Source organism: Lonchura striata, chromosome 3, assembly GCF_050655825.1.
Source record: "Lonchura striata isolate lonStrDom1 chromosome 3, ASM5065582v1, whole genome shotgun sequence".
NCBI classification, from domain to species: domain Eukaryota; kingdom Metazoa; phylum Chordata; class Aves; order Passeriformes; family Estrildidae; genus Lonchura; species Lonchura striata.
The window spans coordinates 106,421,502-106,446,330 of record NC_140705.1 but is presented as its reverse complement, the minus strand read 5'-3'; the positions used below and the strand labels follow the sequence as shown (position 1 = coordinate 106,446,330).

The following is a 24,829-nucleotide window of genomic DNA, read 5'->3' as shown; positions in this document are numbered from 1 at the left end:
TTTATACAAAAATAGGGTGAAGCAGTAACAAGCTTAGACCTGAAACAGTTTATTAGAGCATTTAGGTATTTTGCACATTAGTCAAGTACTTCAAAATAAGAAAAGAACTCATGCAGAACAAAATCCACCTTTTCAGGAATCTCAAAGAAGTATTTCTAACACTCAGTTTTAAATTGCAACAAAAGAGAGCTCGATTAACACTTATTGCTCCATACTAGGTCTGCTTCTGATATATTCCACCAGGGTTGTTACAGAAATCCAAGGGCAGTAAGACCACAAGAGAGTTAACCTGACCCATTGCTTCTCAAAGCTATCATTTTCTTTGTTTACCCAAGGTAACTTTGCCAAAGCAGGATGACCTGATGGCCACACCACCTTTAAGAAAGTGCAGAAGAACTAACCCCACCAAGTAGGTACAATGTGTGGCTTTCACTACTTTACGTAGTCAGTATCCTTTAGCCACTTAGTAGCCAATGGAGTAGTACTCTCAGGGATTACACACTGTGATCAAACTTACAACGAAGTTTGTTTACAACAAACCTATAACATCACCTATATTAACTGCTGCTACAGCCTGGTCTTAAAAATTCCCCCCAAACCATTCCAGTCACCAATCCACAAAGCCTTTCTCAATCAACAACACTGAGGGCCTCTATAGTCCTTCATAGTAAGAGGGTAATTTCCACACATCAATCTGCCTACAAACACACCTCACTCAATTAAACAAACCTCTTAGTCCTGAATTTTCCCCATCTTGATTTATCACAAGGCAAATTCCTTGGTAGAGCCAGCCCATGCAAGCAAAGTCTGCACATGCAGTTCTACAAAGGCAAATCAACACACTTTTCTCACTCAGTATTTTCTATGCTGTCCTGGACCAAAGTATCTCTCAGCCAATTTTTATATTCATAACTCCTACTATTTCCAAGCAAGTGCCATACACATACACAGTTATAACAGCTGTCCTATTTTGCAAATATGCAAATATTTTTAAAAATAGCTAGCCCAGACAGAGGGTATCTGAAGGGTTGAGAAGACAACCTTCTAAATAGCTCTGATCTGCAACAGTTTTGCTCTTAATATATGTATATTGTAGGGGGAAACATTCCTTTAGTCGTACAACATAAACATGACTCCTGATATTCAGTTTATGTCAGCATAAAATAAAGTCTATAAAATAAACACATAAAATTAAATGTTTCTTAAAATATAATGCCAGGAAAGGAAAGGGGACAGAGGTGTGAAGTACTGTCCTGGATGTCCAGCTGCCGTCATGTTGTTCTCTGACACTAGTTCTTAGGACCTAGGAGCTTCTAGCAAGATACCTCAAGCAAGAGTTTTGTTGAAGCAACAATCAGACTGAACTGAAAGAGTCCAATTTTTTTAAAGCTCTTGGTGAACCTCAAAGTAGAAACCATCAGAGATGTTCATATGAGCTTGTTCTGCATCATATGTCAAGAGGATCAAGGTGATACAGGTATGATGCAAACTGCATGTGATTATAGTACCTGATCCCAAAGTCAGGGGCAGAAGAAGAAAGGGATTCCCTCCTCATCCAGGTATGCCTTACATATACACAAAACCACATTTTATTTTTGCCACACTTATCTATCACATCATACGACAGTTCCTAAAGCACCTCTGCTATAAGTGGTTTGGAAAGGGCAATTTAAAAGACTGAATGTATGTACACATGATTTTTCTCATAAGTTCTTAGCAGCAATTAAATGCATACTAGATTGTGAATGCATAATAGAAATTTATTTATAATTTTATTTTTGTGTCTCCTTTTTCTTCCCCGTTGTAAATTGTCCATCTCACAAAAACAATTTCAATGGTAACAGGAAAACATTTCTACTACAAGGTGAAATAAAATCCCCCAATGCCAATGGACAAACAGTGTTCCTTTCCCCAAAAGCAGACATGTACATGGGTGGCAGGTAAATTTATGATGAGCATTGAGTAAATCTAAATCTGTGCTTGTTACCATGGGATCTAAACCCTAAGGAAGTTTAGCTGGGATTTTTTTTGTTTTGCTTGGGGTTTTGTTGTTTGTCTTTTAACTGCTCAACATATGCAAATCTATGTGAAACATACAGAAATAAGTTTGCCAACATCGAGACAGAATTGTATTTCTCATCTCAAGCTACACAGGATGCAATGTTTAAAGCTCTGTACTTGAAGCAATCTAGTAAAGAAAACACCCCATGATCTACAGTGCAGAACTAGAGACAGCTAAAAGGAGTTTCAGTAGTTCATACTAAAGGATCTTTAGAATAATTCTCATTTCCATATGGTTACACCAACCTGTATTAATCCTGTGCATGATACAGTATGCTCATTCCCCTTTTTTTTAAACACTGCAATAACATCATATGGAAGGGTGGAGCTCATTATCACATGGAATTACAAATCCTTTTTATTTGATGGATTAAAAAACCTTAGAAATGTGCTGGTCCATTCCCAAAATGAGAGCCAAAGCATTTTAGAAAAACAAATACTTACTTCTATAGCATGAAATCAGGTCTTGTAACCCGAGCTCAGCTAACATGTTTCCTCCTCTCCCTGGGCCTGAAGCCCTCAGCCTGGCCAGGCGTGCAGGTGCAGCAGAACAGGACCTTCCTGCCTTTGTTCCACTTCACTCAGAATTGGCACAGTTATTTCAGCCTGGCACTTTCCTTCCTGACTCATCCCAAACACACAAACAAGATTTTCCAGGGCTAATTCAGGCCATCCAGCCCATATCATCTCCATTAATTGCTAGCACAAAACTGAGCCCTCCCTGTAGCCGCATGAAAACTGAGACAAGCCAGCTAAAAGCTGCTACAGTAAACCACAGGTAGAACCAACATAAGAAGGGAAAAAAAGCTGAAGTTTTTGTAAAATCCTTGTTTACTCATTTTTGTCATTTGGTACAGTACTAGAAACTACCATCAACCTTATCAAGCAAAAGAGTAAAGCATTTCCTATCTTGTCAAAATGAAATGTTAAATGTCCCTCACCCATGAAACCTAACACCAAACTATTTTTTTGAAGGAAAACACATATGGGAAGGAAGGAACAAAACTATTCCTGCAGCCTCCTGGACACATCTAAACACAGCGCTTCACAGGCAAGAGTTCTTTCAACATTTCTTGCTAGCCATTGCTCTTTCCTCAGAAGGTGACAGTGTGGTTAAACTGTCTTTTTTGACTTATTTCATGAGCTCTTCAAACTTGCCAGCACAGAGCTCCCAGTGAGTGTTCCCATCTCTCCCAGGATATCCTGCCAGCACTTGGAGGCACAGGCAGCTGAAGGGCACTACTGATTCTGAATGCCACAGCACCCACAGTTTGCTCAAAAATTCCCTGTGAAACAAAAAGAAAACTAAATGCAACTGTTGGTTGTTAATGGAATCAACTAAACAAGAACAGGAACACACCCAGAAAGCGAAACTTCTGGCAAAGGAAACCGGCAGGAGTTTTTATTGCACTTTTAAATGATGCAGCCAGGTAATTTTTCAATAGGCCTGATGAAAGGCAGAAGAAGGGAGACATGGAACAACCTACAGTTCAGGATCATGTCAAGCACATGGAGCTCCTCAAGCATTTGCAGGGCTCAAGAAGCAGAAAATGCTTTAATATCCAACTTCAAAACCAAAAGGGCTGTTTCTGCAGTCTAGAGACTGCAATCCTGGAACCTGAGGCTTGCCTCCAGAAAAGGAAAACAGCAGCAGGAGGCAAGGTTTACTCACAAAAGAGCGACCAGATTAGAGCGTGAAGCATGTCTGACACTCGGGATCAAACAAGCACTCTTCTGGGTCAGCTGAGGTTTTCCTACAGAATGAAAGGATACAGCAGCTAATTGGGACCAGGCTCTGAATTGCAACTCATTCTTCCTCTCAAAATTTATGAAGTGGACATTTTTTTCCTCATCCACTACATACCTACAACAACTCTGGATGAGTCCCCACATGGCACAATGGCTACTGGAGGTGACCCAATACTGCTGCCATGCCCACACACACCTACACTCACTGCTGCTGGGGCAGCAGGACACATGGAGAGCACAGGCAGCCGAGCCAGAGAAACCCTCACAAAGCTGCTGCCAGGGTCACCTCCAGCTCCCTGAGCACAGGCAGCCCCCGAGACCTTCCTAGCAGCAGCACAGGCAGAAGGACAAAAGACAGCACCCAGCACTTTGAAGACAGGATCACATCAGCTCCATGTTAAACTCTCGTGGAACTACACTATCAGGACAGGAACATGGAAAAGAAAATTGATCACACTACTTTTCTTGATAATCCAAAGGCAAATTGACACCAGCAGTGAAACTTGAGCTAGGAGAGATACTTACCCCCATTCCACAACAAGGTAAAAACACACAAGGACTCAGACAAGAATCAAAACCAACACAACAACAAAAATCCCCTAAAACACAAAAATGCCCAAACCAACAAAAAAGATCCCACAAACAAGTAAACAGGCCTGCTTATTCGTGTTGTTTACCCTCAGAAGAGCACACAATGTAAGCTCAAGAAGCTCCCCTTTAGGGCTGACATGCGTGGGCAAAGCAGCACCTCAACACTTTGCTACACAAAAGAGAAAGTTCCTCCTCCAGCAAGCTGGACAGTATTTCTGAATTCTTTACATACCAATTACTGGATTCATCCAGTGACAGATCCAGATCCAATGACAAATTCATCAAGACAGATCACCATCTCATTTTGAAGACTGTTTTATCTCAAGGTCTTATTAACTTTCTGAAGTAAAGCCTGATTCTAAAATATGAAGAGATGACCAATTAAATTATCTAACCTGATAGCAGTACATACTAATTGATGCACATGTCCTAGAAAAGAAACTGTCTTGGGCAATGAGGGACTCTAGAATGTTTGAGGATCATATCAAGCTCCGTTTCAAATGCCATTACCCAATGTCCAGCATGATTTTCCCATATTCTCTTAACGTTCTCCTTTTAGGGATCTTGGAAGTCTCATCTAAAGAGTACAGAGACCCATCTTAACAATTCCCTTCATACCAGACAGAACATACAATATAACTAGAAGTAATTCTCAAAATTAACTTGTTGCCTAGACAGAAGAGGGGACTAGAAAGCATGGATCTACACAGATTAAAAAGAGATAACTCAAGCCCTTCCACAGAGCCTTCAAGGAAGGAGCAGGGAATCCTTCCTGACCAGAAGAGCACTTTCATGTCCTCTTGCACTAGAGAATACCAGTTTAATTTCTCCATGTGCAAGGCTTGATAATATGTGCTGGTCCATCACTCAGCAGCAAGGACTTCTGGTGTCAGTAACAAGTCTTGCCTCAGAACACAGAGCTGCAGAGGGTTTAATGGACCTCATCTCTCAAGAACATACAGTTTTCATATTTAAGCCAGAATCTCATCAGACTCAGCATTCTGCAGACTTTTTTTTTTTCCACAAACACAAAGTTGACTCTGAGAAGCAACACATACCTTCACACAAGAAAACCAGAACACCTTCCTAAGAGGAGGAAGCCTCTTAGCTGGCACGGACAACAAGCCTGCACTCAAGCAGCAGAAGAGTTTTGTCTCATGAGAACAGCCTAGCAGAGTATGACCTGATGGTGGGAGATGTAGATACAGTTATAAGGACACCACTAAACTTAGTTTACGCTTTCAGAAGACCAACTATGCTTTACAGCAGAGCAAGATTATGACAACGTATCCAAATCAACGGGTTGGGACATGGTGAACTCAAACAGCAAAATGAAAAGAGTCTTCTGCTGAGTGCTCTCTACCTTGTTTTTCACTTAAGTGTTAATTAACAGATCAAATAAAATGTCCTCAGTTGAGCGGTAGTAATTATTTACCTTTATCTGGATAATGCTATACCACATTTCAACTTAGCAAATATATTCCCAGCCTTGCACAGATTTATGCTTAACTTTAAGCTGTCCAAACAGCATCTGGCCCTTGCAACTTATGATCACAGAGTGCGTTTCTCACAGAGCTCTCACTACAACATCTACAGAGCCCCTTGCTCCTAAACTTGTGCAACAGCCCTGTTTTAACCTTTGGTCTTCAATTATTCATGATCACAAACTACTGCAATGTAGCACTCCAGAAATACATGCAACTAGGAAGCTAAACTGATATATGGAAAAAAGCAAACAGCAACAATATTCCTCAAAGATTTTGCAAAGTATGTAATATACCTAGAAAAAAAGAATACATTTATTTAGCTGTTTTACACTGGAAGACACCAGTGATACAGTAGATAATAAATACTGATAACCACACACATACAGCATGTAGATGGGCTGAATTCAAACCATGAACAGAAATCACACATGAGTGTAATTGAGATGTAAAAACCAAGCACAAGAAGGAACAAAACAAATGTAATAAACCATGTAACATAATTTTACTAAGGAAGTAAAAGGAAAAAAAAAGTCACAGGATGCAAAGAAAATATTAAAACCAGCAGATATTGCATTTACCCAGACCATTAAAATAACAAGTTAGGAAAATGTGGAAGAAATAATGTACACATATATATAGGTAAATCTTAATAAGACAAGTCAGATAATCTTTGACTAGAAGTTTGAACAAACCTAGTATGTACTCAAAATTAATACAGTCATTAAAATAAGCAGCCAATCCAACACTAATATAAGATGCATGACCCTCTCCAGAGTCCTTGACAACCTGTGGGTGAGGAAGCCCAGATCCCCAGCTATGGACTTTACACAGGATCCCAGCCTGCAGGCTGTAAAAACTGGGCATTTCAGACTCCCTTTATCTTGATGGTGACACATCAAATAACCAGTAGCAGCAACAGCAGCCTGCAGCCCACCATCAGCAGGGGCAACTCTCAATTCTGTCCCAAGCTGGACATCAGAACAGTTTGGATAATACTAGAGTAGCATTCCATGGTAATCCCCAGCTGAGGTGCCTTATCCAATCAGATGCTGTCTCATATTAAAACAGAAATTAATTTGATTCAGTCTCAAGGAAGGGAAAGTCAGGGCAATGTTACAGGTGATAGGGATTATACCAACCTCCCTACTGGAAACTGGAAATTTGTCACCAAACCTTAAAGAAAAGTCATCCCTAAGCAGATTTCAAATGGACACAACTGAATTTTTTCAGGTCTTAGGATGAACCGCCAGTTCTCTCTTCCACCACCAATATGCCAAAGGTCCTTCTCCCACCCACAGTGCTAAAATGCCTCTTGCCTCTTAAAAGATGAGAACAGCCACAGCATGATAGAAGAGATGATCACATATCCCCTTTACACAGCATTGCAATCCCTGAATTATCACAGGCTCATTGGGAACCCTATTTTTTCCCTTAACTTACCAAACTAACTAGAATGCTCCCAAGCTCTGGGGATGACAACTATCATGTTAAATATTTTTCCCTTTTCAACAAACAGTTAAAGAATCTATTAATTTTCTACTGCTGTCCTACGACCCAACAGGTGACCTGGAATCAGGAGTAGTTTTGGAGAAAGGGTAGGAAGCCAGGAAGCCATCTGGAGGTATACTTAACTCCTATATGTGTGTATATATATATAAAAAACTCCAGGCAATAAACTTGACAGCCCCTCAGTCTGCTTTCTCTATCTGTCACTCGCTGAATCTAATCTTCAATTAAATCAAAACAATATTAGGAAAATGTCTCATGCAGCATTAACACTACCCTTGATCATAACTCCAATCTAATACTCAAGTGCTGTATTTAATTCAGCTTCAAGTTAGAAATTATTTCCTGAAGGTAATGAAAACAAACAGATGGATAGAGGAGTCCACTTCATCTCTTCTACACCACTCAAGAGGGCTTGACACCTCTCACTTGAAAGAAATTGTATTGAAATGTAATGTTACACACCACTAGGAAATTAATGAGCAACAGGGAAAAAGCTTGTACACAATACCAAAATACAAAGTTTTATAAAGGGTCACACGAAACACCTAAAAATAACAATAGTAACAAAAGCAGCAGTAATAATATGTTATCATGTAGTATTTAGGAAATATCAAACTTGACTTTTATATGAGCGTTATTCTTCTGCAGTCACTGGATGACCAAAAAAACCTTTCTTAAAAAGGATCTTTAAATGCAATTTTATCAGTCTACTTTCCACAGGCTGGCTGTGGGATTAGATTTCCCTTAGCCTGACTACAAACACTGCTGGAGGCATACATTCTCTGATAATAATTATGTCTTCCACTGACTAATTCCAGCATCTACATTAGCTCAACCCTCATTGCTCATAGCAGGTTTGAGGATAAGATTTCACTGGACTCTGCAGTAGATGGAGCAAGAGTTACACTGTGAACAGCTTTCATAAATTTTCTTTGTTCATGTGCATCTTATGTGTATCACTAGAAGAAAGAAGTCTAAAAAGCAGCCAGTCTATTTCATTTAATATCAAATAAAGAAAAAACAAGTTTGAAAAACTATTATACTAGGTATGTCTGCTAAAGACTACTCAGAACAGTATTATTAATATTTTCTGTATCAATTTCATTGTATTGAAGGATTAAAAATGCTATTCCTTTGGAAGTCTGCTCTTAAAGAAAAAGTCTGATCTTGAGGAAAAAAAATACTTTTTTAGCACTCCAACAAGTAAAGACATATTCTTTGATTTTTTTTAACCACCAGTAGACTGTCCTTACTATAATGGCAAGGGGAAGAAAATCAGATTACTGCTGGAAAAAAATTACTAAATAAAACCCCGAATGCTTTAAAGAATTATATTACCTCAAATCAATAATATTATCTGGAACGAGATATGAGTAAATACATTACACAAGTAATCCATTTGTGGAAAACAACCATATCCTCTCTAAGAGCTCAATGTAGCATTTCACAGACTAAGGTAATTTCCATGGCAAAAACAAGACTCCTCTTAACACATAAGACTCTCTGAATTTCTGAGCTATGCTTCTACTTATTTTAAGTGAAGACAAACATCTAAGAAGTAGAAAGATACTTACATATGACTGACGCCAAGCATGCACTCTCAAAAGGAATTTCAGATATTTACTGTTTAAGCACAAGTAATTTACACTGCTGCTACACAGCCTGCAGTACACCCTACCCTTCCCTTCTCCAGCTCTGCAACTCTCACCCATTAAAAATTCCTCACGTATCTGAGTGTATGGAGAAAATCTCTAAGAGAACATGATAAAATTGTATGTACTGTCTAAGCAACCACTATGAAGCTTTGGTTACTCTCTGCTGTTATGTGAGAAAAAAGCCCAGCCCAGTAACTTTACCAGAGTGGAGGGAAGGAAAGGTAGAATGAGGAAAATATGGTCTAACTGATGAATATTTCTAGTAGTAATAATTTTTGCTAATATTTGAAAGAGCCCCCAGCATACAAACAGGTCTTCCCAGATCACCAACAGCAAAGAATTTTTTTCACTCTCTTTAGCTTTACAATTCAGATTATTCCCACATTAAAATACTCCTTGGGATTCATACAGAAGGGTATTACTTGAAGGATAAACAGGCACTACAACTACATGGCTTTTATAAAGCTTTGTATTGGGTTTGCTTATGTCATTAAATGAGCAAAACTGGAAAAGGTCCCAGAAAGAGTGAGAAGCATAAGGAAGCTGGCAATGAGCATGCCAAGCTCCAGCACAAAAGCACGTTAGTAAGCAAAATGGGGGAGAAAACAAGGAGGGTGGGGGAGCCAGAATGTGAGATTATAGCAAATTGCAGGGGTTTACTGGCCAGCAAATCAATCAATAGAGTCAATCGGAATCTTGGGAACATACATATTGGATATGTAAGGATAAAGCTGATGTGATGGCAGGTTATGGACTAGCACCAGGTTTAAAATTAAATTGGTCACATTTTTGAGGGACTAAATAAGAGAAATTATCTATGTGACAACCTTAAGATTAGAAATAAATGCCCTTTTCCCTTCTGAAAAAAAAAAAAAAGTACTGCTTGAAGACAAGTAAAAGGTGTTTTACTTTATTTTTCTATTACTTTCTTCTCGAGCATTGGGCTAAGATGAGAAAGATAAGAACCAACAGTGGGGAAGGGAGGAATCCAGGAGGAAACCTTCCAGGAGAGCTTAAAATATACTCTACCCCAGTGACTAAGGCTGAGCCTCTGCTTACAAGGAGGTGTGTGTTTTACTGCACCGTGAGGGAGGTGTGGGCCCTCCTACAGAAGCACAGCAGAGGCACTACAGGTTTTACCACAAGTCTCACCTTAGGCAAGAGCCTTTCCAGCAAGCCCTGCTACTATCCAAATCTTATCTTTTCTTCAACCACATCTGTCTAATGAAAGATATCACTTCTCTCTAACAACCTGGCCTAATTCTGTGTCTGCTTGAGATTTTAAAAGTTATCAGGCACTACTTTGCTTTATAATACAAAAGCAATTAGACTTTGTCACCAGTAATATCATTATCTGCTTTTGCAAAAGACTGCCATGGGCTATCCAGTAACTCTGTATGTTCAGCTACATGAACACTGATGTTCTACACAAGTGCTTTCATCAGAGGTGAAGATCTGGTCTTATTCAACATATCACAACCATGTATTTAAAATACAGTTCTGCAGCTCCGCTGGACAGAACTCCTTATGTTTGATCACTTGAAATACACATTAACTTTGGACATCATTCTCTACTTTGATTAACATTCTGCTACTTTTGTGAATTCTACAGATGTTTAAATAAAAACCAGGATAATTACTCTGCTTCTTCCCAGCACATCAGTAGGGTCACAGTGAACAAGGCAGAGGCTGCTCCAAAGTCACAAACCTGATTCATTGTGACCTCAGTAAAACTCCATTATGTCTAACAACCCTTACCTCAGAAATCATTGTGGCTGTGATACACATATCAGTGTGGCCATTCAATGCTCTTTTAGGATGGGTATACATCTTGGACATATAAACAATTACTTTGGCTAAAGCTTACGTAAAGAGTCCTCTTTCTGAGATACTGTCAGGCTTTTGAAGAAGCCAAGTGTGAAGAAAGAGAACTGTTTTCTTCACCACACATTGTCTTGCTGTATTTTATATTTAGGTCTCTGTAACAATCATACACTTTTATAAAACACTGCTAACTGAAACAGTTTGCACACAAAGGGACAGAAGCTATTTGTACTGAGCACTTAAATTTTGAACAGCCATGAAGGGTTCTCTACAACAGTCATCTTAATTGTAAGGTACATTCATGCCAACCACACAAGGGGAGTAGAGACCACTTCTCAGTTTGATATCACAGCCTATACCTAAGGCATCCCACAAGCATAGGAACAGCAAGATAAAAAAAGCAAAATTACTTTTTCCTGAAACCATATGCAACAGCAAAAGAGGAGAGCTTGAAAACCCACAAACACATTCACTCCAGCAAGACAACCTGCTTTCCACAAGGATTTAAGCAATGTGAAGTGACTGTTCATCAGCTGTCCTGAAAAGAGGGAGAATTGCAGAAGAACAAAATGATCTTTCACTCTACAGAGATGCTAAACAAACCTGTGCTTTTGGGTTTCACATAAATACAACTACTGATCAATCATTAGACACTAAATTGTGGAAGTGCTCCATGAACAATCATGGTTCATTGCTTTTAAGGTTAACTGCAGCCCAGATGAATTTAACTGTGCAAGCACCCTACTACAACTGTGAATATGTGTCTCTCAGCAAAAGTTGCTGTTTTCTTTGAAAGCATACAAAAAGCCATCCCTGAAAAAAATGCTCATATTAAAAAACAAAACAAAACAAATAAAAACCCCAAAAAAACCCCAAAACCCCCAACAAACCAAACTCCACCACCAAAACCAACCAACCAAACTTTTTTTCGACTGCCATCTCAGGTCAAAAAAAAGCAGGATTATGACAAGCACAGTGTGTGGTTTCAAATGTTCTTGCCTTCAACTATTTTTCTGCAATAGTTACAGCATGACTGGTCACTACTTCGGAAATAAAAGTTGAAAGTCACAGGGAAATGTACTTTATAAACAACAGCCATCTTATCATCTGGGAATTTTTAACCTTAGATTTACTAGGATGCTCACGAAAACAATCTAACCTGAATCATCACATACAGCTAAGAAGTCTCAAACTGACCTTGAGATCTCAATAAGCCTTTGATTTTGCTATTTTACCAAGTTGTTCACAAAAAACAAAGATGATTCATTCTTATGTGAAACACAACTGGCCCAATTTAAAGCTCAGTTTAGCACTGAGCACAGAGAACACACCAAAGAAAAGCTAATTGACAATGTGAAAGAAGTAGAGAAATGCTAACAATTAACCAGGCTTGGTAGCTGATGTGGAGAAAGACCTTTTTATTAAAACTCAGATTGATTTGCATTATATTCATTACACTGAACAATGTGAATGTTTTGATGAAACTTTCCTGTTTTCATGGCTGTTTTCACAAACAGTCAACTGTGCAAAACATTTCTTCCTAATTTACCACTATCTAGAGCAAACATTCAAGAATCAAGACCCAGAAAAAAATTGTGAAATCCTAACAAAATTTTTTTGCCTATTCTGAAATTCCAGAAAGATTAAAAAAACACAACAAAAAAATCCAACCACAAAAAGCAAGCATTGTGTTTCCAACAACAACAAAAAAATAGATGGTGTCATGACCACAACATAAATAAGCTAAATTTGAAACTTGTCACTGTCTGCAGCAGCTTACAAGTAGTATGTTTAACCTGGAGGGCAGCACAAACTGTAAACTTGTATTTTAAAATAAAGGACAGGCTGAAGTTACTAAAAGACAAAATCTGAAAAGAAGTGATAAAATGCTTTTTTCTCTGATATTGCAACATATGAAAAGTTTGCCCAAACTCTCAAGCTGTGAGTAGGCCAATCTGTAAGAAACCTGTTTTAGGGCTTCAGTTGCACTATAGTTTTCTAGCTCCACATTAATTGTAAAATAATCTCCTTCTTACACGATAGTTTCTTAATCTGCTCTACTGGAACACTGTTTAAAGTTCTCTCAAGCATCAGTAAGATAGTATAGTCTATCTAAATTCTGAGAATAAGGAGAACTCCACAAGTACAACTACAAATCACTGAGAATACAATTTTAGAGAAATCACAGTATCTGCACTTAAAAATTAAGTGATTACTTTTTCTACGTTTAAACTACCGATAACAATTAAAAGTTGGAGAAGATTGCTCTGCTGAACAACAGCAATTGTGATGGTAAAAACTTAACACATTTATAGTAGAAACATTAGCTTGCAAATGCAATCAGGTGTCACAGGGAAAAAAAATCTGTCTTTACTGAGGATTGAAACATTTAAAATGCAGAGATTAAAAAAAAAATTAATCTTCCTTAATATATCCTTAATATAAACAGTAAGTCCATAGGATCATTAATATACAACAGAAAAGACCCAACTGGTCAGTTTTCTCAGAACATACTCTCATTGTTCTAGTTCAGTGTTTAAGTCCACTGACCATGTAAGTACAGTTTTCAGAACATCAACCACAAACAATCCAACTTTATGTTTACTGTGAACCTCAAAACCCCATGAAGTATGAAATGAAACTAGTTCTACAAGCAAACTGCATTAACTCTTTCTGAGCCTTAACATTGTACACTCATTTGTGATGCCTATAAAGAACACTGAACCATGAACATTTTCAGTCTTTTGTACCAAAATATTCCTCTTTGCATAAAGAAAATGAAATTAAGCATGTGTATCGCCTGTCCCATGATTCTCTCTGATCCATACAGAAGGTTAACTTCAAAATGACCCTTGCTCTTGCCATGCATAGTGCTCCAGCTCAGCATGTGTTTTCCCTCCACAACATAGAAGCTCACTCCAGATGTGAAGCGAAATAACAATAAAAAGTCTGCATAGAGAAAACACAAACCTTCAAAACAAGATTAGGAGCACATACCCTCTTCTTACCATTTCAACAAACATAGAATCTAATGGTCTATTTATGATCAAGGAAAATAAACTTGCAAGGAAAAAACTCAAGCGTTCTTCACTTTGCTCAAGTCCATCTCCTGTGAATAAGAAAGATACAGCTGTACTCTTGAACCCATAAGGCTTGGAAATTAGGCCATTCTTCTGCTTAAGGCCCTGAAGGGATAAATTCTTGTCAGATACTTTCTCCCACGCCCCCCTGTCCAAATCAAAACCATGTGTTCTTATTGTGCAAAAGAAAATCCAGAAGGAAAAAAAAAAAAGAAATTAAACATGGTATAATCATTATCATCCCAACTTGACCATTTCATTCTATCCTCTTATCTCTTGCCCTGTTCAACTTTCCTCTTTAAAATGCAGCTGTCTCGTAGAAAGGCATCCTTAACCACACCCACTTGAGCTGGCATCTGAGATGTCACCGTCCCATAGCTAACCAAGGAATGGGTGTAAATGTGTCAAAGTTATAATTATTTGTATGATAGTGAAGCACATCACATGGTCATAGGTCACTGCTTTATCCTTCTTAAAACTTCCCTTGCCACGCCATCTCAATCATTCTCACATAGCACTGGCTAGGTAAAGACAAACCACAATTCCCACATTCCTCCTCAACTCTGGCCAGAATTATCATCCAACACTCCTGCCTTGTTCACTTCTTCTTCCACTGTAAACATGCCAGATTGCTCCAGCAGAAATAAACAACTTTGAGGTATTTGAAAAGTACAAAACAAAATAATACTTTAAAATTTAGCTAGATAGGTAAAACCACAGCACAAGTAAACAGCAATACCTTCACAAATAATAGCAATACCTTCAAAAGACTAAATTACACTTACTATAGAAGAAAAAAAAGTATTCTTATGCCAGACTAAGAGGTCTTTATGTCAGAAAAAGCAAGCTACTTTCAGCATTCTCATTCTTACTAACTTAAAGTACTATACAGCAAGTAGAATAGAGCCAACTGTTGAATCTCTGAGTCTTTTCTTCCACAGAGCTCCCTAAAAACATCTAAGAGAATATATGACCTATGTATTTCTTCTCTTCTGCCTTAATTCAGGAAAACCATTCCTCAATTTAATTACACAATACAAGGCAACACGTTATGAAGGGGAAAACATAAAAGCCCCTCTTTCCTCAATTAATACCGACTCAATGAAAACAGAAGAGACATTCTAGCTCAAAACTTTTGATTCCTGTCCTCTTTTTCCACCAACAGCAGAAATGGGAAGCTCAGCTCACCCAAACTAACCCCGACTGCAATTGTTTAAGTGCAGTGATACACTACCTGTCACAGTGTACAAAAATATATATCAAGAGGAGGCTGTAAATAGTTACATGTACAAAATCAAAACAGGGAAAATTATTATTTTGAATACTGCTCTTACCCCTCACTTGAAAAAATAAATCCAGTAATACACATGAAAATACAGTACTGCCTCCACCCATTAATTTCCCCAAGATTCCAAATAAACTGCTAGTAAGAATAAGTATTTGATCATCATCATAATTTACTTTGCTTCCTTAAACATAGCTTTCATGAGCGAGAAATAACATTTCCAGTGAAAAGTATTTACAGACATATGCTAGGGAAGCTAAGCATAGCACTGGGAGATGTCAGGAATAGCGAAAAGACAAAGAAAGGGAAAAGAGTGTGAAGCTCCACAGGGCAGACCTATCAGTTACACACAGACTGATGCTCCCCGGGCCCTGGCTCCCTCCACCTGTTGTCTGTCCGATGCTGCCAGTTCCTGTTCTTTTCACTCCAGCTTTCTGATAAGACTTTATCAAGTAATATGCTGCCTGATCTTATCCCTTCTAAAGTATTTTCAAAGGGCACTGTAGGACAAAAGGCACAAGTCATTATGGAAACAAGCAAGTTTTTCACCCATCCCATCAGGAACTCCTGTAATTCCTGAAGGAATGTATATTCTTATAATAGCTGCTATACCCAATATTATAATTTCTTTTTTCAAATGATAACACAAATGCCTGCACACTCACTGAGAAAAGCACACATTAAAATTTTATTTGTTTTCTATTTCAAAGTACTGAAAGCAGCTACCAAGAGACAGGGGGTGTTAGTGGCAGGGTAGCTCCCCATTATTTCATGCTACAACCTCACCCCATGTGCAGAGCACAGCTGGACACACATGTAGGGCTGTACTCAGAAGCATCAATCAGCTCTCTCCGGACACAGAGCTCCAGTCAGTTCCTTGGGAGTCACACACTGGAGCAACGCTGCGAGATGGCCACGTGCACCAGGTGGAAGAAAAGAGCCTTCACCGAAGATCACCATGAGCTGCTCAGGAGAGCTTTGCTAATATACATACTGGAGAACTGGACATATGCACTGCAAAGATGGACTTTTTTACCAGCTCTTTAATTCCTCACTCTTCCCAATTACTTCTCCCTTTAGTTATAGCTTCTTACCACCTTGGTTACCCAGAGCTTACTAGCTTGATTTTGTCTATCATGAGCCACCAGCATAAACAGTTCCCCAGTCCATTAGAATTTATTAGCAGAAGGAAGCACATTAAAAGTAATTTAAGAGTCTCACCTCACCCTCACAGAATCCATTTTAAATCAAGGAATGCTGCTGATCAGGAAGTCAGCAATGGACCACCTACTCCTCCTCCCTCCTCCGTTTGCCACTTTAGCCAAAGGTCTGATGTAAGAGACACCACGGGTGGCCAGGAGAGCTCCTGAGGCTGCCCAACAGGCAGAGCTCGAGGTCTCCGTGCCAAAATCCTGAGGAATAATGACAGCACTGGAGTAACTCTGTGCAGACTGGGGAGCTTACAACTGCACAGATCTTTAGTGCTTATCTGGCTAGGAGATGATATTCATTAGTATAAGGTTTCAGACTTGCACCAAGGTTTTCAGAAGCAAATGTGCAATTTTAAGTATTCTGATACCCTGTAAAAACCTAAGTGTTTCAGATGCCCAGTGCACTCTCTGAAACTACAGTAATAAAAAACTAATATTTAGTATTCCTTAGGTGTCAAAACTGAGCACTCACAAATAGTGTAATATCTTCTACATTAACGACCAACACTCTGAAGTTTTCATTCCATAAAAGATTATGATATTTGAAAATATTTCCATTTGCCTTGTGTATATTTTGCAAGTCTTATGGACTGTATTACCAGATATAAACATAAATATTTCTTATCCTTTTCTGTCATCTATCTCTCATCTACATTCCTATATACATTTGAAATAGAGACTCATGAGTAACATGTATCATGCAAACCTGGACTTTATCATTTAATTAAATCAAAATGTTCATCCCAAGGACTTGCTTTTGTTCTTACAAACACAGAACTCATCAGTCCATGAAGAGTAAGGACAGACCAAACACATCTATTTGCATTAACTAGCAATAAGTCTGATATTGCTGTATCAATTAAACTTCCACTGAGTGACTGATACTAAAAGCTCATTATAATAATTCACCACACTGGGGTTTCACTTCTCTAGTTATATTATCTCTGTTACCTTTGTCTTCCAAATCAGCTTCTTACACTCACTTTTCATTTCTTATCAGTCAGTAACCTATTCAGGAGGCACTACTGCTAGGGCTTGTATAGTAACAAACCTTAGGAGCTCCTGCTACTAGCCAGAATGTCTATAGCATAGATTGATGCACTACAAACAATCATCTTCTTCAACCCATTTCAGCCCACTAGGCCATATTCCTTCGCTCCTTACCAATCACTTTCCACACAAATAGAAGGTGGCTATGACTGCATGTGTTATATTTCCTATTACTCCTTTTACCCCCTCCTTCTGCCACCCTCCCAAAGGCAATTAAGTATACATATTGCAAACAATAGTGCTTTTAACACTGGTCCCCTCATCCAAGAGGAAAATTTCACAACTCCCACATTACCACCTATGTAAATAATCACCACTGATGGACAGGACCAGACATGGCCCAGCATTCCTCAGGTACACTGTCCATCATAGCCAAGACCGATTATTTTCTATGGAAGACCACCACACCAGAGAATTAAATTGGTCACATCGAGTCCGGGCGGAGCAGAGCAGAACGCAAAGATGTTTAAACAGAGCACAAAGGAAGATACAATGAACTCGGCGAAGAAGCAAGGACACGACCACAGCTCTCTCAGAGGCAACACAAAGCAAAGCAGAGGAAGGGACACAACACCAGGGACCGTCTTGGAGATGCAAACCGAACAAAGAGCAAGTACCGCTGAGCCCCAAAAGGTGAGGCAAGGCGAAGCGCCAGGCTGTCAGACAGCCCGCAAGTGGATATCCCAAGGCAGGCGCGGAGGTGCCGAGTGTGGGGGCCGCCCTAAGGCGGGGCACGCCGGCTGCCGCCCGCAGGGGCTACAGGCCTCTCGCTGCCGGGGGCCCGCGGCCAGCTGAGGACATATAAGGGCAGCCCGGCCCGGCCGCGCTGGGAAGGGCTGCGGGAGGGTTCCCCGCGGGAGGCCCGGGGCCGCGGGCGGGCTGGGGCGCCGCGGAGCGCGGCGGGCCGGGCCCGCCCCGGCAGCGCCGCATGGAGGAGCCAGGGGCGCGGGCAGGCGGCGGGGCCGGCCCGGCGCTCCGCACGGCCGCGGCCCGCCCGCCCCTGGGGCACTTGGCCTGGGCGGCACGACGGGCCGGGCCGCCACGGGGTACCGGGGAGAGGCGGAGGGAAGCACGGAGGAGGGGGGTCCCGGCGCGGCACTCACGTTCTCCGTGTCCCGCTCGTTGACGGTGGGCAGCGGCGTGCGGGTGGACATGGTGCGGGCCGCGGCGGCGCCGCGCCCGGCGCTCCGAGAGCGGAGGCCGCTCCTAGGCCGCGGCGGAGCCCGCCGGCCGCCCCCGCCGGCAGCCGGGCGCACACGGCGGGACGCGGGGCCTCCTGCCCGCTACGCGCCCGGCGCCATCGCCTCGCCCGACCGCCTGGCTGCCCCTCCGCCCGCCGCGCCGCCGCCGCCGCCGGGGTCCGCGCAGCTCGGCCGCCGGCTCCTCCTCCTTCCCCGCCTTCCTGCCCGCTCAGGTGAGCGACCGGCAGCGCAGGGGGGCCGCGGCGCCTCCTCGCAGCATCCGGCGGCGGCACCAACTCCGCCTCGCTTCTCCCCTCCTCCGCCTCCGCCTCCTCCCCTGCCCGCCCCCGCCCCGCCGGCCCCGCCGCAGGAAGCGCCGCGCGGTGCGGGCGGGCGCGCCAAGCGCGGGCGGGCGGGCGCTGCTGTGGCGCCGGCGCCGCGGCTCCGTCACGGCCCAGCCCGGGTGGGGCCGGGCGGGAGCGCGCCCTGGGCCCGGGGCTGAAGTGAACCATGTGGGGTCTCATAGTCAGCCAGAGGCGGGAGTGATCCCTCTCTGTGACAGGAGCCGAGAGAACGGCCTGGAGCTCATTCAGGGGAGGTTTAGGTTGGAGCTCAGGAAAGGGCTCGTCACCCAGAGGTGGCCGGGCACTGGAACGGGCTCCGCAGGGAAGCGGGCACAGCACCAGCCTGAGAGAGCTGGAAAGCTTTAGGACAGCGCTTTCAGACACATGCTTTGATTGTTAGGACTGTCGTGCGCAGAGCCTTGGACTCGATGGTCCCTGTGGGTCCCTTCCAGCTCGGTAATGAATGGCTGTGCCGCCGTGGGACGGGTGCTGCCCGCCGAGGGGAGGGCTGAGCACTGCCCCGGGGCCAGGGCCCGCCGAGGCCCCGGGTGTGTCCCCCAGCCTGGCGGGGTGCAGAGGCCTCGAGAACGCCCGTGGCCTGGGGAGCCCCAAACCCTCTGCGTGTGGCTGTGGGACAGAGCCCTTGGGCTGCTGGGGCCGCTGATGTCGGCTAGTGGGTTGCCAGCAGCTCTCCCTCCTTGGCTCTCCGTTGTCTCTGGTAACCAGGAGCCCGAGGAAGGGCAGTGGGGCATCCCTTCTGCCTCTTTGCACAGCTTCAAGTCTGCAATTCATGGCTTCTGGAGGTTTTTAAACCCTATGTCAGCATCAGAGCAACTGTGTAAATCAAACGGTTTATTTGTGCACCTCAGCCAGCTCTCCAGCCTCCTTTACCCACTTGAAGCTGAAATGGGACCAACAAAACTGTGCAGCGCATCCCTCTGCTCATGTCTGACCAGCGCACAGTTCTTGAACACTTAACCAATGACCTCATGTGCTTAAAATTAGAACCATACATGCATTTTTGTCTTTGAGAAGTTACTAGTGTTTACACAACAGCAGCTTTTGCTGGAAAACCAGCAAAGCCCTTCACCAAATTCTAAAAATAATCTGGAAAAAATGCAAGAAACCCCCCAACTTCCTCTGTACCAGAAGCAAAACAGTGGGTCTGAATTTTCATTGCAATACTTTGACAGATTTGTGTAGCTGAGGCTGTAAACATCTTCATAAATTCTGTAAACACAGTCCTTGTTCTGGAAAAGCTTCCTTAGGAAAATACTTTGGAAGGCACTTCATAAGTTGTGTATCTATCTTCAGGAAGCTCTTATGTGCTCATGAAAGAGCACTGACTGTTATACATTACTGATAAATAACACATATATATGCATCTGTATGTATAAGTAAACACACTAGTAAGTGTATGTTTAATTCTGGCTCTATTAATCCTGTTGTCATTCAAGAGGTACCCCCAGCTCCTCAGCACTGGTCAGCCCACAGTGGAGTTTTCCACATATTTGGGAAAACAGCTGATGCAGGCACAGGCAGAGAACATCCCCATGCTGTAGGAGCAGTGTAACTGGACTTGCTCTTTGCACATTCAGCATGCTGCTGCTCTGAGCATGCATGATTTGTCAGTCTGGAAACGAGAGAGGTTCCCAGCTCATCCTCAGACCAAAGCCTCCCAAACCCTGGCAAGGGCTTCTGTGAATCCTAGCTGTTTCCTCACATAGCTGGAGCTACCAACTGCAAAGGAAATTCCAGGGTCCTTCATTTTACTGGGAACGAAATAATCCAAGATTGGGTTTATTTGAGGTAAGCAACCATGGTCTAGCCGGCATGCCAAAACAAGTTTGTTGACAAACTGGATATTAACCCAGTTTAGTCACTTAGCTCATCAAAATGCACTCACTTTTATCCCAAGTAAGAACAAGACTGTGTCTAGGACTCTGTGTGTGGCCCCTGATTCTGCAATCCTTACTTGGTCAAAACTCCCATTGGTGCAAGCCCATCCTGGTATGGATTTGTGTATGTACCTGTGGCCAGGGAAGAAAGAAGTGTAAGCTCCAATGTCTTCTAAATGTGTTTAATGGCACCACTAACTAAGGCAAAGCTTAGAGAGACTTCCTGCCTTACAATTTGAATAAGCTTTGGTCAGTATTTCATAGGAAAATGTCATCAGAAATTAAAAGTGTAATAACGTAGTAATTCTTGTTATCTGAAGATCTGCTTTGCAGTTGTTTTGGCAATGGTTTTTACTGTTGTCATCTTCTTTCATGTTGCCAAGGTCAGTCATTCATTTAATCACTCTGTTTAATTTTGTTGTGTTATTACTACAGGCTTCATGTTTCCACCAGGTGGGAAAATGCAGGGACAATGACTGAAGAGCTGCATGGAAGAGAAGGTGACCACAGAGACACTCCTGTCATAACTCAGTCACTCTCCAAAGAGACAAAGCAGAAGAAAGGCAGTGGTCTGAGCACAAAAATAGTGTGGAAGGAGAAAGCTTCAAATTGTCTGAGACCTGCAACTAAAATATGCCAAAAGTTATTGCTGCTTCAAGTAGCATTAAGTCCTGCTTGGTGCCCAGCAGGAGCTATGTATATTTAGTGAATGGCTTCAGCTTTGGCATTGAAAATGTGAATAGTCCACCACCTTTACCAGGACCCAAATCCCACCCACTACTGTAGTAGTGATTTCAGACACTGGCTAGAATGAAACCTTTTCCCACAATTTTCAAATTCAGTTCTCAACAGCAAAAGGGTGAGAGGTTCAGAAATAACATGGGAACAGGTGACCACTGAGATGTGAATAAAGCAGAGCAAACTCATGCTCTTTATTGCCTTTCATTACACCAGAACATCTACTGTATTGTGGAAAACTAAATGAAAGACCTGACAAATATGAAAGAGTAAAATACCTCCAGCTGTATGCAGTAAAGCTTCAGTGGAATTAAGGAGTCCTGAGGTCATTACAAACTACAGGTACAGGGCACCATGGATTGTTTACTTTCATGAGGGACACTGGAAAAAAAATTACGTGTACTCTGAATATATGTAGACTTTGTAAATATGTTAATAGTTGCAATCAAGGTTCTGATTTTGCTGTCAGAATCATTAGGAAGTATAATCTAAGTGGAAAGTTAAGTAACTTATAATTTGTTCTAATACTTTAAACCTGCAAACAAATGAGTTTGTTTTTTTTTTTTTTTTTTTTTAATAGCAAGCCATACCTTTTGGGAATACTCTCATCATGTATGAGCAAAATACCTCACCAAAATGTTTAAAGACATTGAACAGGCCAGAATTTGTCTCAAAGTCAGTTGTACTGAAATTTAGTAGTTAAATTTGTGTCTTCACTTTTTCTGGGTAACTGAAGGTTTTTATTCTTTCTATGCCATTACAAAGAACTGCCCTACAAATATCCATGTAAGAACTTTATATGAAAATGTTAAATAAAAGAAGCATTTGTCACTGATTTGCCTGGACATCTGGGAGAAGGATAATAAAATCACAGTACAACTTTGTAGTTTCAGAAATTTCTTGCACATCCCCAAGGCGTCTAAAATGGTGTTGGAAAATCTACTCCAGAGAAGAGAGAATTACTTCTTAAACATATGGGTTGACAGTGATCTGAAGAAACTTGTAAGGGCAGTTTCTCTGTCCCTGGGCATGTCTCTGATGGCCTAAAAACTAGAAGGGTCTTGTAAACTGGTCCCTCTGTGTTAAAGATCTCTGTACTGTCTCTTAATAATCATAGCTAAAAATAACTAGTTTTGATTGTTTCCTTCAGCTTTGATATCTCATCTTTCTTTTGATGCCCCCAGTCTCTTCAGCCATACAGCCAACTTCTTCCCACATGTGAAGAGTTTCAAAAGGAAACTAGCAAGCCACCATAGCACTGAGGTAGAACCACAATGAAACCTGGGGCAATGGCAACTTTGCGAATTTCACCCCTTGTTTTCTTCTGTTGCAGCATTTTTTGACTGTTGTGGCTTTTAGTAGTGGTTTCAAACTTACTTTTTGAATCAGTTTCTTTTTTTTCTTTCCTCTTTTTTTTTTTTTTGTAGCTTGAATTTCGATTAGTATCTTGGCAGAGGAGGTAGGGCTTGAATAATTTTCATGCATCAGCACTGACAACATCTTTTTTGCTATTCATTTTTTGGGAAACATTAACATTCTTAGAAAAGACTATCAGAGAGTAATAATGAAAACCATGTAGTATGTTGAAAGTATCTGTAATGAATATGCAATATTTTGGCATTCCTTTTATCTGAAAATATTTATTTGTTATGAAAGCATGTTAAAGAGTAAAATAACCATTTAAATCTTCATGATTCCTATCATAGTTGTATCTGAGCTATCAAATACATCATAATGCACCTCTACATTTGAGCTGGGAAGCTTTCTTAGCTGTTGCAAAGCTGTAGATCTGTGGAGTAGAGAGTCTAAATGGTCTGTCCAGGAGCAGAGAGAAAGCCAGGGACAAAGGAGACAGGAGACTCGCTAGAAGTAGTCCTCGGGGACCCTCTGCTACAGTTTTAAACCCAGCTTTAGATATCCCCAGGAGATGGGGCAGGATGGCAGAAAGCCTGCAACAAGATGCCTGGTGATCTGCCATTGATCTTCAGAGGGCCACCAGAGACCAGAAGTGGGGGAAGAGTTGGGAAAGGCAATTAACCTAAGTGGTCACAGATGTTCTCACTCCACATCTGCCCTCTGCAGACTTCAGTGGTGTGGTTTCTGTGGAAACAGAAACTCTGTGCTAAATGGAGCTGCTATCCCTGGCAGGATCTAATTTTTCCAAAGATGTATTCTACAGTAGCACAGCAAGCACTCCTTCATGCAGAAAGATGCAGAGCTATCCTGCAGCAGTATTGCATATTCTGATCCAAGGAAGAACAGCTTTTGATCCAGGGACAATTGCAGGATTTGTTATGAGTTGATCCAATAAATGATTCTGTAAAAGGAAGGTCTCTCACTGTGGCAAAGACTCTATGTAATCCTCAGGGAGCATGGGGTCAGTTTGAAATCTTTCCTCTGCCCATTTTAAGGTGAACAAGGAAAGAAAGCTTTGAGCTAAACCCCTGACTACAGCATTTAAGCATGTCTGTGTGGTCTCTCTGTGTGAATATTTTTTTACTTATTTAGGACTTATTTTTGTAATACCTTATTTGGTTAAAATACCTTGTTGAGTGTACTGGGTTTCATTTTTTATTGAGTCACTTTACCACTTTGAGGCTTAAAATTACTTGGGTTGTGTGGTACTTTTTTTTTCCATTTTTCCCCTAGCCCCTCCTCCAGCCCCCCAAAAAAAGCAATCGCCTTGTTTTGTTTTCTGCTGACTGCACCGAACTGGCAGAATAGCCTTAATTGACAAAATGACAGGATAGAATAAAATGTTGGAAGGAAAGAACTGACACAGGCATTCCTGAACTTTTTAGCAGTTCAACCACAATGGCCTGTTCAAATGAATTCATTACTTCCACAAGAGAAAGTAAATTTTATCCCTCCCACAATTTGCATACGGAACAAAATGGCCAACAGCTGCTGATTGCCATGAGTTGTCCTGACCACATTTTACAGTGGACTGAAGGCTAAGCTGAGATCCATCCCCTTCTCCAAGGTTATCAGGAGCAAAGGAAGGCCATCTGGGCCTCCTGTAACAGCTGCTGAGACAGATCTGGCAGTGACCGTGACTGAATAGCTTCAGCCATGGATTTAAAAGAGGACAGATTCTAGAAGTCTTCTTTAAAGATCCCAAGAGGGTGTAAAACAACCAGATGAGAACACTAGGCAGCAGGGTTCA

General features: G+C 41.6%; 1 protein-coding gene across 4 annotated transcripts in view; it reads right to left on the bottom strand.

Moving 5' to 3' along the window:
- Nucleotides 1-18,768, bottom strand: part of MARK1 (microtubule affinity regulating kinase 1) — a 56,731-nt gene extending 37,963 nt beyond the window's left edge. For 2 of the 4 annotated variants that reach the window (XM_021552517.3, XM_021552535.3), the window contains exon 1: nucleotides 18,606-18,766. In XM_021552517.3, coding sequence (XP_021408192.3) covers nucleotides 18,606-18,656 — 51 coding nt within the window. In that variant the 5' untranslated portion in view covers nucleotides 18,657-18,766. Of the gene's footprint in view, nucleotides 1-18,605 lie in introns of all 4 variants that reach the window. The other 2 variants (XM_021552526.3, XM_021552507.3) reach the window with 2 other exon arrangements.
- Between the last annotated feature and the right edge of the window lie 6,061 nt (nucleotides 18,769-24,829).